The sequence below is a fragment of the Coregonus lavaretus genome (genome assembly GCF_964263955.1).
Source record: "Coregonus lavaretus genome assembly, chromosome: 33".
NCBI lineage: Eukaryota > Metazoa > Chordata > Actinopteri > Salmoniformes > Salmonidae > Coregonus > Coregonus lavaretus.
Window position 1 is genome coordinate 18,164,577 of NC_140020.1, and position 12,210 is coordinate 18,176,786.

The 12,210-nt window shown below is 48.7% G+C and overlaps 1 protein-coding gene across 1 annotated transcript; it reads right to left on the minus strand.

Annotated features, from left to right (window-relative positions):
- Nucleotides 1-327: 327 nt before the first annotated feature.
- On the minus strand, nucleotides 328-12,064 carry LOC311108164 (uncharacterized protein; the record flags this gene model as incomplete). Its single annotated transcript, XM_084150786.1, has 10 exons — nucleotides 12,049-12,064; nucleotides 11,686-11,880; nucleotides 11,334-11,539; nucleotides 11,052-11,096; nucleotides 10,884-10,899; nucleotides 10,279-10,479; nucleotides 9,971-10,173; nucleotides 9,850-9,877; nucleotides 9,620-9,648; nucleotides 328-336 (listed from the first exon to the last, which is right to left on the minus strand). Exons 1-10 carry the CDS (start codon nucleotides 12,059-12,061, stop codon nucleotides 328-330), a joined length of 945 nt encoding a protein of 314 aa, XP_084006912.1. The 5' UTR covers nucleotides 12,062-12,064.
- Between the last annotated feature and the right edge of the window lie 146 nt (nucleotides 12,065-12,210).

Genomic DNA, 12,210 nt, shown 5'->3' on the forward strand with positions numbered 1-12,210 from the left:
CTGCCAACCCCATCGGCCGGTCCACCAGTCCCAGGTCCGGAACCCAGGGGGATTCGGCTCTCGCTCCCGAGGGCGTATGACGGAACAGCTGCCGGGTGTCAGCGGTTCCTCCTGCAGGTGGAGCTCTACCTGGCCACTGTACACCCGGTGCCCTCGGGACACGAGAGCGTTTCCGCCCTCATCTCCTGTCTCACGGGCAAGGCGTTGGAATGGGCCAACGCCGAGTGGAGGAAGATGGACGCCACCACCATCTCCTACGCCGAGTTCTCCCGTCGCTTCAAGGCCGTGTTCGACCATCCACCTGAGGGCAAAGCGACGGGGGAGCATCTAGTCCACCTGAGACAGGGGAGGAGGAGCGCACAGGCGTTTGCGCTGGAGTTCCGGACTCTAGCGGCGGACGCAGGGTGGAATGAATGGGCCCTCATCGACCATTTTCGATGTAGCCTACGGGAGGACGTTCAACGTGAGTTGGCCTGCAGGGATACCAATCTCACCTTCGACCAGTTGGTCGATATGTCCATCCGTCTGGACACCCTGCTGGCCACCCGTGGACGTCCCGAGGGGGGTCCGTCCATTCCGCCCTCCGGCACCTCCGAGCCGAGCCCTATGGAGCTCGGGGGTGCCGGTGCTAGAGAAAGGAGGAGGAGGAGCCCGAGGGGGCCTGTCTCCTGCACCAAGTGCGGTCGTGGAGGGCACAGTGCAGCCAGGTGCTGGGGAGGGTTCTCCGGGGGAGAAGACAACAGGCCACGCACTAGGGAGCCCTCCCAGGTGAGTAGACGCCCCACTTACCCAGAGCTCTCTGTTGCGCACTTTTGTATACCTGTTTGTTTTCCACAGGTTGCACCTCATTCCCAGCATAAGGCGCTAGTAGATTCAGGCGCAGCTGGGAATTTTGTTGATCTAAAGTTTTGTTTAGATTTAGGGATCCCTCTCCTACCTGTTGACAAACCTTTTCCCGTTCATGCCTAAGATAGCCGCCCGTTGGGGTCGGGGTTGATTAGGGAGATCACAGCAACACTTAGGATGTGTGCGCAGGGGGGTCATGAAGAGACTATACAGCTGTATCTGATCGACTCTCCTGCGTACCCAGTGGTGCTGGGGATTCCCTGGTTAAGCACCCATAACCCTGCTATTTCGTGGCAACAGAGGGCTCTCGATGGGTGGTCTGCTCAGTGCGAGGGGCGATGTTTGGGTGTTTCCGTGGGGGCGACTTCGGTGGAAAGTCCAAACCAAGTGCCCGCACTGCACATTCCGCCTGAATATGGGGATTTAGCTCTCGTGTTTAGTAAAACTAGGGCGACGCAGTTGCCTCCTCATAGACAGGGGGATTGTGTGATTGATCTCCAGGCAGGAGCAGCGCTCCCACGGAGCCACGTGTATCCTTTGTCTCAAGAGGAGAGAAAAGCTATGGAGACTTACATAGCCGAATCTTTGAGACAGGGATACATTCGGCCCTCCACTTCTCCCGCCTCCTCGAGCTTCTTTTTTGTGAAGAAAAAAGATGGAGGGTTGCGCCCGTGCATTGATTACCGTGGTCTCAATCAGATTACTGTGAAATACAGTTATCCACTCCCTCTGATTGCGACCATGACGGAGTCATTGCATGGAGCGCGGTTTTTCACAAAACTGGATCTCAGGAGCGTGTATAACTTGGTGCGCATTAGGGAGGGCGACGAATGGAAAACAGCGTTTAGTACCACGTCAGGTCATTTCGAGTATCTCGTCATGCCATATGGGTTGATGAATGCTCCATCAGTCTTCCAATCCTTCGTAGATGACATTTTCCGGGATATGCAGGGGCAAGGGGTGGTCGTGTACATTGATGACATTCTGGTGTACTCGTCTACCCGAGCCGAGCATATAACCCTGGTGCGTCGTGTATTGAGGAGGCTGTTGGAGCACGACCTATATGTCAAGGCAGAGAAATGTCTGTTTTTCCAGGAGTCGGTCTCCTTTTTGGGTTATCGGTTGTCCGCGTCAGGGGTGAGAATGGAGGTGGATCGTGTGTCCGCTGTGCGTAATTGGCAAACCCCAACCACTGTCAAAGAGGTGCAGCAGTTCTTGGGCTTTGCGAATTACTACCGGAGGTTTATCCGGGGTTTTGGACAGGTGGCAGCTCCCATCACGTCCCTTCTGAAAGGGGGTCCGGTGCGCCTGCAGTGGTCAGCTGATGCGGACAGGGCCTTTAGGAGACTGAAGGACCTGTTTACGTCGGCTCCGGTGCTGGCGCATCCGGATCCCGCATTACCCTTTCAGGTTGAGGTGGACGCGTCTGAGGCTGGTATAGGGGCCGTTCTCTCTCAACGGTCCGGCACGCCACCTAAACTCTGCCCCTGTGCTTTTTACTCAAAAAAGCTCAGCCCGGCGGAGCGTAATTATGACGTCGGGGACAGGGAGCTGTTAGCTGTAGTTCAGGCCCTTAAGGTGTGGAGGCATTGGCTTGAGGGGGCTCAACACCCTTTCCTCATTTTGACTGACCATCGGAACCTGGAGTACATCCGGGCAGCGAGGAGACTGAACCCTCGCCAGGCTCGATGGAGTATGTTTCTCACCAGGTTCGTATTTAAAATCACGTACATCCCTGGGTCCCAGAATGGTAAGGCAGATGCGCTGTCCCGGCGGTATGACACGGAGGAGAGGTCCGTTGACCCTACTCTCATACTACCGGAGTCTTGTCTTGTGGCACCGGTGGTGTGGGAGGTCGATGCCGAGATCGAGCGAGCGTTGCGTACCGACCCCAGCCCTCCACAGTGTCCTGAGGGTCGGAAGTACGTTCCGCTCGAGATTCGGGATCGACTCATTTACTGGGCTCACACGTCACCCTCCTCTGGACATCCGGGTATTGGCCGGACAGTGCATTGTCTTAGCACTAAATACTGGTGGCCCACGTTAGCCAGGGATGTGAGGGTTTATGTCTCCTCCTGCTCGGTGTGCGCCCAGTGTAAGGCGCCCAGACACCTGCCCAGGGGTAAGTTACAACCCCTGCCCGTTCCACAACGACCATGGTCCCACCTCTCGGTGGATTTTGTGACAGACGTTCCCCTCTCTCAGGGGAATACCACCATCCTGGTCGTTGTGGACCGGTTCTCTAAGGCCTGTCGTCTTCTCCCTATGTCGGGTCTGCCTACTGCCCTACAAACCGCAGAGGCCCTATTTACCCACGTCTTCCGGCATTACGGGGTACCCGAGGATATAGTGTCTGATCGAGGCCCCCAGTTTACCTCCCGAGTATGGAGAGCGTTTGGGGGTCTCGGTTAGCCTTACCTCAGGGAACCAACCGGAGAGTAACGGGCAGGTAGAACGTGTCAACCAGGATGTGGGTAGGTTTCTGAGGTCGTGTTGCCAGGACCGGCCTGAGGAGTGGGCTCGGTACATTCCCTGGGCCGAGATGGCCCAGAACTCTCTCCGCCACTCCTTTACCAACCTAACCCCCTTCCAATGTGTGTTAGGTTACCAGCCGGTTCTGGCACCTTGGCAGCAGAGCCAGATCGAGGCCCCTGCGGTGGATGATTGGATGAGGCGCTCGGAGGAGACGTGGAACGCTGCCCACGTCCACCTGCAGCGGGCCATCCGTCGTCACAAGGCGAGCGCCGATCTCCACCGCAGTGAGGGGCCGGTGTACGCACCCAGAGATCGAGTCTGGCTCTCTACCAGAAACCTACCCCTCCGCCTGCCCTGCCGGAAGCTGGGTCGGCGGTTTGTGGGGCCTTTTAAAGTCCTGAGAAGATTGAACAAGGTGTGTTATAGGTTACATCTACCTGTTGAATATAAGAATTATATATATAAGAATTATAATTAACCCCTCGTTCCATGTGTCTCTTCTCAGGCCGGTGGTAGCTGGTCCACTCCAGGAGGGTGAGATAGGAGAGACTCCTCCGCCCCCACTGGACATCGAGGGGGCTCCGGCGTACACCGTTCGGTCCATCTTGGACTCAAGACGCCGGATGGGGGGTCTCCAGTATCTTGTGGAGTTGGAGGGGTACGGCCCGGAGGAGCGGTGCTGGGTGCCGCGGAGGGACATCCTAGACCCATCTCTCCTGTCGGAGTTCCACCGGGACCATCCCGCGCGCCCTGCTCCGCGTCCTCCTGGTCGTCCCCGAGGCCGGGGTCGGCGCACGGCTGGAGCCACGCGTCAAGGGGGGGGTACTGTCACGGTTTCGGCCGAGGCTGCTCCTCCTCCTGGTTCGGGCAGGCTACGGCGGTCGTCGTCCCCGGAGTACTAGCTGCCACCGATCTATGTTTCATGTTCGTTTGGTTTTGTCTTGATGTTGTACACCTGTGTCTAGTTAGTCCTCGTTAGTGTCCTATTTAGTTCTCGTTGTGTGTGTCTGTGTTTGTGGGTGATTGCTCTTCTGTTTTGGTGTTTGAGCTACGTACTTCCCTCCAGTGTTTGGAGAGGTTTTCGCACGTTAGTGCGCCGTTTGTTTGACGCCTGTGTGCGCCGTTATTTCGCCTCCGGGCTTATTGTGCTCATTTACTACGTGAATATTTCACTAAAGTCTTTTGGACTGAGCTTCTGCGTCCTGCGCTTGATTCCTGCACCACACCCACCTTCAGCACCCCTTGACAGAGGGAGTGAAGAGGTGGTAGCCCTAAATATAGTACCTCTATGGTGGTAGCCAGATGACGTTTATTTCATTACTGTCAAGAGTGAATGATCTCAGAGAACGAGAAAGGGGTAGCTGCAGCCCAATATGGCGACCGGAGTATGGGCAAGTGGGTGTGTTTAAATGAAAGCAGTGGGCGTGTGGAAAGGAGTGGGTGTGTAGAAAGGGAAATAGTGGGCGTGTGGAAAGGAGTGGGTGTATCGAAAGGAATGTGTGTGTCGAAGGTTAGATGGTTTTGATTAAGCAGTGTTTTTTTTCTGCAGTTTCTTACCACGCAACTACCGTTCATTGAGCTACCGTACTGTGAGAGTTTGGACTTCTGTTTTGAAGCCAGAGGATGAGTCTGTGTCGTATTTCACTGTTAGTTTTAAACAAATAATTGTACATTTTCAGTTGTAAAACTGACCATTGTTTATTTTTCAAATAAAAGTACTGATGATGGGTGTACTGTTGCTTCATGCGTTGTATGCGTGTGCTTACGGTGATTGTCACCCTTATCTTGACGACTAGGTAGCTACTTTCCACGCTGTTGCCGAACAGTAGTGCTTGCCAAGCGGGAGCGAAAGGCACTGTGTCCCAGTGTTGTTGCTGTACATGCCCTCCCCATTGAGTAGTAGACTGTATGTATGTATCAAGGTGACATCTATGGTTTTCAATATTAGTTATTTCTTGTGTAGGCTGCTATCCTACTTGAAATAGCTACACGACCCTGATACCAAGTAGGAAGTCGGCAGGCATTTTGACTTTGTGGCTGTGATATCTAGTGGAAACGGGAGCACTGGTGTCAGGCTTATCGACTCATTTTGCAGCCCAATCAGCAACGCAATCAGTGGCAACAAATCTTCCCAATTAGCTTATTTGCTTTCCATACACCCACTCCTCCGTCGCCATATTAGGCTACAGCTACCCATACTTAGGCTACAGCTACTGGAATACTGTAGCCAATATATTTATTGTGTTGGCTTTCCGCAGCGCTGCAAATAAGCACTGTTGTTGTTCTATTGTGGAAATGTAATAACTTATGAAAACATTGTGGCACATTGCTGGCTATGCATAGTTTCATTACCTAAACAATAACACCAAATCAAGACAATTACTTTTGTATACAGACAGCCCACAGTTAAACACACTCCTACTGCTCTCTCCTCGTCTGACCATGTGTTCTCGAATACCCCGAGAGCATCTGGTCAGCGGGGTGGTGGCACAGGAATCCTCATTTCTCCCAAGTGGACATTCTCTCTTTTCCCCCTGACCCATCTGTCTATCTCCTCATTTGAATTCCATGCTGTCACAGTCACTAGCCCATTCAAGCTTAACATCCTTGTCATTTATCGCCCTCCAGGTTCCCTTGGAGAGTTCATCAATGAGCTTGACGCCTTGATAAGTTCCTTTCCTGAGGATGGCTCACCCCTCACAGTTCTGGGTGACTTTAACCTCCCTACGTCTACCTTTGACTCATTTCTCTCTGCCTCCTTCTTTCCACTCCTCTCCTCTTTTGACCTCACCCTCTCACCGTCCCCCCCTACTCACAAGGCAGGCAACAAGCTTGACCTCATCTTTACTAGATGCTGTTCTTCTACTATTCTCACTGCAACTCCCCTCCATGTCTCCGACCACTACTTTGTATCCTTTTCTCTCTCGCTCTCCTCCAACACTACTTACTCTGCCCCTACTCAGATGGTAATGCGCCGTCGCAACCTTCACTCTCTCTCTCCCGCTACTCTCTCCTCTTCCATCCTATCATCTCTTCCCTCTGCTCAATCCTTCTCCCTCCAATCTCCTGATTCTGCCTCCTCAACCCTCCTCTCCTCCCTTCTGCATCCTTTGAATCTCTATGTCCCCTATCCTCCCGGCCGGCTCGGTCCTCCCCTCATGCTCCGTGGCTTGACGACTCATTGCGAGCTCACAGAAAAGGGCTCCGGGCAGCCGAGCGGAAATGGAGGAAAACTAGACTCCCTGCGGACCTGGCATCTTTTCACTCCCTCCTCTCTACATTTTCTTCCTCTGTTTCTGCTGCTAAAGCCACTTTCTACCACTCTAAATTCCAAGCATCTGCCTCTAACCCTAGGAAGCTCTTTGCCACCTTCTCCCTGCTGAATCCTCCTCCCCTTCCCCCCCTCCTCCCTCTCTGTGGATGACTTCGTCAACCATTTTGAAAAGAAGGTTGACGACATCCGATCCTCGTTTGTTAAGTCAAATGACACTGCTGGTCCTGCTCACACTGCCCTACCCTATGCTTTGACTTCTTTCTCCCCTCTCTCTCCAGATGAAATCTTGCGACTTGTGATGGCCGGCCGCCCAATAACCTGCCCGCTTGACCCTATCCCCTCCTCTCTTCTCCAGACCATCTCCGGTGACCTTCTCCCTTACCTCACCTTGCTCATCAACTCATCCTTGACCGCTGGCTATGTCCCTTCCGTCTTCAAGAGAGCGAGAGTTGCACCCTTTCTCAAAAAACCTACACTCGATCCCTCCGATGTCAACAACTACAGACCAGTATCCCTTCTTTCTTTTCTCTCCAAAACTCTTGAGCGTGCCGTCTTTAGCCAACTGTCTTGCTATCTCTCTCAGAATGACCTTCTTGATCCAAACCAGTCAGGTTTCAAGACTGGTCATTCAACTGAGACTGCTCTTCTCTGTGTCACGGAGGCTCTCCGCACTGCTAAAGCTAACTCTCTCTCCTCTGCTCTTGTCCTTCTAGACCTGTCTGCTGCCTTTGATACTGTGAACCATCAGATCCTCCTCTCCACCCTCTCCAAGTTGTGCATCTCCGGCGCGGCTCACTCTTGGATTGCGTCCTACCTGACCGGTCGCTCCTACCAAGTGGCGTGGCGAGAATCTGTCTCCGCACCACGTGCTCTCACCACTGGTGTCCCCCAGGGCTTAGTTCTAGGCCCTCTCCTATTCTCGCTATACACCAAGTCACTTGGCTCTGTCATATCCTCACATGGCCTCTCCTATCATTGCTACACAGACGACACACAACTAATCTTCTCCTTTCCCCCTTCTGATAACCAGGTGGCGAATCGCATCTCTGCATGTCTGGCAGACATATCAGTGTGGATGACGGATCACCACCTCAAGCTGAACCTCGGCAAGACGGAGCTGCTCTTCCTCCCAGGGAAGGACTGCCCGTTCCATGATCTCGCCATCACGGTTGACAACTCCGTTGTGTCCTCCTCCCAGAGTGCAAAGAGCCTTGGCGTGACCCTGGACAACACCCTGTCATTCTCCACTAACATCAAGGCGGTGACCCGATCCTGTAGGTTCATGCTCTACAACATTCGGAGAGTATGACCCTGCCTTACACAGGAAGCGGCACAGGTCCTAATCCAGGCACTTGTCATCTCCCGTCTGGATTACTGCAACTCGCTGTTGGCTGGGCTCCCTGCCTGTGCCATTAAACCCCTACAACTCATCCAGAATGCCGCAGCCAGTCTGGTGTTCAACCTTCCCAAGTTCTCTCACGTCACCCCGCTCCTCTGCACACTCCACTGGCTTCCAGTTGAAGCTCGCATCTGCTACAAGACCATGGTGCTTGCCTACGGAGCTGTGAGGGGAACGGCACCTCCGTACCTTCAGGCTCTGATCAGTCCCTAAACCCAAACGAGGGCATGGCGTTCATCCACCTCTGGCCTGCTGGCCCCCCTACCTCTGCGGAAGCACAGTTCCCGCTCAGCCCATTCAAAACTGTTCGCTGCTCTGGCACCCCAATGGTGGAACAAGCTCCCTCACGACGCCAGGAAAGCGGAGTCACTCACCACCTTCCGGAGACACTTGAAACCCCACCTCTTTAAGGAATACCTGGGATAGGATAAAGTAATCCTTCTACTCCCCCTTATCCCACCCCAAAGAAAGAAAAAAAAAAAAAAAACATATTGTAAAGTGGTTATCCCACTGGCTATAAGGTGAATGCACCAATTTGTAAGTCCCTCTGGATAAGAGCATCTGCTAAATGACGTAAATGTAAATGTAATTATAAACTGGGTTGTTTGAGCCCTGAATGCTGATTGGCTGACAGCCGTGGTATATCAGACCATATACCACGGATATGACAAAACATTTATTTTTACTGCTCTAATTACGTTGGTAACCAGTTTATAATAGCAATAAGGCACCTTAGGGGTTTGTGATATGGCCAATATACCACAGCTAAGGGCTGTGTTCTCCCACATGCTGACCTCTGACGTCACCTACTAAGGAAATTACCTCGATAACAGCATTTTCGGCAGTTAAATCCAACAACAAAACATTGTTTTTTATATATAATCTATGAACATGATAGCTGCATAGCCACGGGAAGTAGTTTGGGGGTGGGGGCAATTGTTTAAAATGCTAAATATATATTTTTTTTATTCTGATTTTTCAGTGGGGGCTGCAGCACCCCCAGCACCCCTACTTCCAGCGGCTGTGGATAGCTGTAGTTTTAGTTTATGGTTGACACAGCTTGTTGGCCATTAGCCAATTAGCGTTTCTCAACAAGTGCAAACTGGTATTTACGACTTCACAACTGGTAAATACCACCTTCCCACTTGGTTAACAACGCAGCATCACTCCTACCCCAATACAGGTGTCATGTTTTTAATGTCAAAGTGTAATGATGACTATTTGTGCTTCATCAATGACTCACACTCATATAGCAACTGAAATTCAATGACTTTAATATTTAAAAGAAGGGCAGTCGAAGCAGAATAAAGTGACAACACAGAATATACAATCAGAGTAGGCCTACAATATTACATGAGCATCGTGCCATCTTAAACTAACACACTATCCTGATAGATAGAGCTAGGTAGAGTAGGTGCTTTATTAGGCTTTATTCATTACTTTTAATGTACAATTAAGTCAGTCTATCTGTGTTGTCTATGTAATTTCTACAGTTTATTCCTCTATTGCAGTTTAGAACTACTTGCTCTATTTCCATTAGGTTATTTTGATAAACCTCATTGTTTCTAGCTAGAAACAATAAAAAATATAGCCAAACACAAAAGAACAAGAAAAATAAGACCAACAGCAAATGCAAATGGTGGTGTCTGGCGACCTGTAAGATGGTAGTAAATGTTAGTTAGCTACAGTAAAGTACAATTATCACAAGAGTCAATGTTTCTGAAATGCAAACAAAATAACCTCTGTATAAAAACGTGTCATAATTACCAACAACTATGTATATGGATTATATAGTTATTAGTTATAAATAAAGTGTTATGTTGTAGAATTTAGTTTGAATTAATGGTGGACTTACAACGACTGACTGCAGATCCAGATTCAGTCTGTAAAAGAAAGAAAGATTAAAACGTTATCTTTAGTTCTCATAGTACATCATTAACAAAGTGAAATTCAAAATGGTGGTGATGAGTAAATACCTCAGGATGTATATTAAGCTTCCTCAGTATCTCTTTGACTGCTTCTTCATTGCGATGACACTCCAATAGTCCCTTGCTCTCATGGAAGAGACAGTCCACTGTAAGTTTTACATCACCTCTGGTCACTAGTCTGCTGCTGTCAGGTACGGTGTAGTCTGGGATGAAGGTGTGATGCAGCACTACCAGAATGACAGGTTTACCAGCTGTCAAAAAGAAAACAAAATACACATCACCTCATTACCATTTTATTTTGTTTGCCTATTTTCCCATTCATTTTGGAGGGATTGATTCTGCCCTGACTAAATTACCTGGAATCTGCTGCAGTGCTGCCTCAATATCAGTACCAGCACGAGAGACGATGGGACAAAAAGCCATGACGACATCACTCTCTTCTAGTGACATCACTTCAGTACAGCCTCCTCTGATGACGAGATGTCTTGTCAAATCCACATGAGCACCCAAGGTATTGCCATACACAAATATGAAGAATCTCACCATCCCTGAAATCCCTATAAAGATACAGAAAATATGAAGCAAATGTAGAAATAATTCACACTATCTAGATAGAATGCTTTATCTTTTTAATTGCATTACATCAAAAGTAGTTCAAGGGGAAAAATACACTGTAATCCATTATGCTTATTTGGAAATGAGGCAATCCAGTTATAAAGATGAGCTATCTCTTTGAAACGAGACAGGAGGCACTTCCTTCATAATAGTTTTTGAAATCAGAAAGTGGTGGATGTGGTTTTGCAACTGTAGTCAAACACTGCTTCCACATTATCTATTTACAGTCAGTTTTTCTTACAGGCATCAACATTGATCCCCCAATAGCAGTTTTCTTAAATGACAAGTGAATGTAGATATTGTACATACATATCATATTAATGTATGATTTATAGCTGGTACTTACCTCCAAGAAATGTGCGCTGCAGCAGAGAGAAAGATTGCAAATTACACACAAAATGTATATACACTTTGTATAAAAGCTCTATATGACATCATATAGTGGTATACAATTGTTGGGTATTTTGTCAGCTGTTGAGTTAAGTGGCAACTCCTAAAATGAAAATATACATACTGGCCTGTTCCTGTGATCAGGGATGTCCATGACGACATCTGTCACCTATGAATACAGTATTTCAATACACTAAATAAAGTAGTTCAATATACTTTGATTACAAATAACAAATACTAATATTTAAATGAAAAAAAACATTATTTACACTCTTGGACCCTTAAATTAAAATATCTGCTTTTGCATGAACTCATTTTGCTAACCAAATGTGTTTGGTTTGTGTGTCCAATTCATGAATGATCATGAATGAATGACGAATATACACATACAACATGGGTGAACTACCTTTGGCTTCATGTTCAGCTGGATCAGAATGTTACCAACTGCTGCTTTGTTGCGAGGACAGTTCAGTAGTCCTCCCTGACTCTCATGGAACAGACAGTCCACTGTGAGTATTACATCACCTCTGGTCACTAGTCTGCTGCTGTCAGGTACAGTGCACTCCGGATTAAAAAAGTGATGCAGGACTACCAGAATGACATGTTTATCATCTGTCAAAGGAATGAGGGACCAACAAAGCATTTATTAATGTCATTAGCCTCTTGATACATGTTCTATCTAGATCAACACTGATGTGGAGATAGAATATATAGAAGAGACAGTAATATAGTTTGAGGATACTTTGGGGGTTGGCTACCTGGAATCTGCTGCAGTGCTGCCTCAATATCAGTACCAGCACGAGAGACAATGGGACAGAAAGCCACGATGACATCACTCTGCTCTGGTGACATCACTTCAGTGAAGCCTCCTCCAAGTTGTCTCGTAAACTGGATATGAGAACCCATAGTATTGCCAGTTGTGATGGTGTAGTATTTAATCAACCTTGGCACCTCTGTTTTGTAATGGACAAAAAATAGAAAAGTCAAGTATTGACCCTAAAACTAAAAGTAGAAATGTTTTGGTTTAGATCACCGCCCAGACAGATATAAGCCTAACCTAAGATCTGGCCTTAAACATTATTTAAATAAGTGGAAGGCCTGTGTCCTGTTAAAATAATTACCTCTGTGTTCCATTTTGGATCTGTAAGGGGAGTGAACAGGGAAAATATATTTATTAATCATGTAACAGACAATAAAATACATATCTTACTGTGGCGCAGTGGTCTAAGGCACTGCATCGCAGTGCTAGCTGTGCCACTAGAGATCCTGGTTCGAATCCAGGC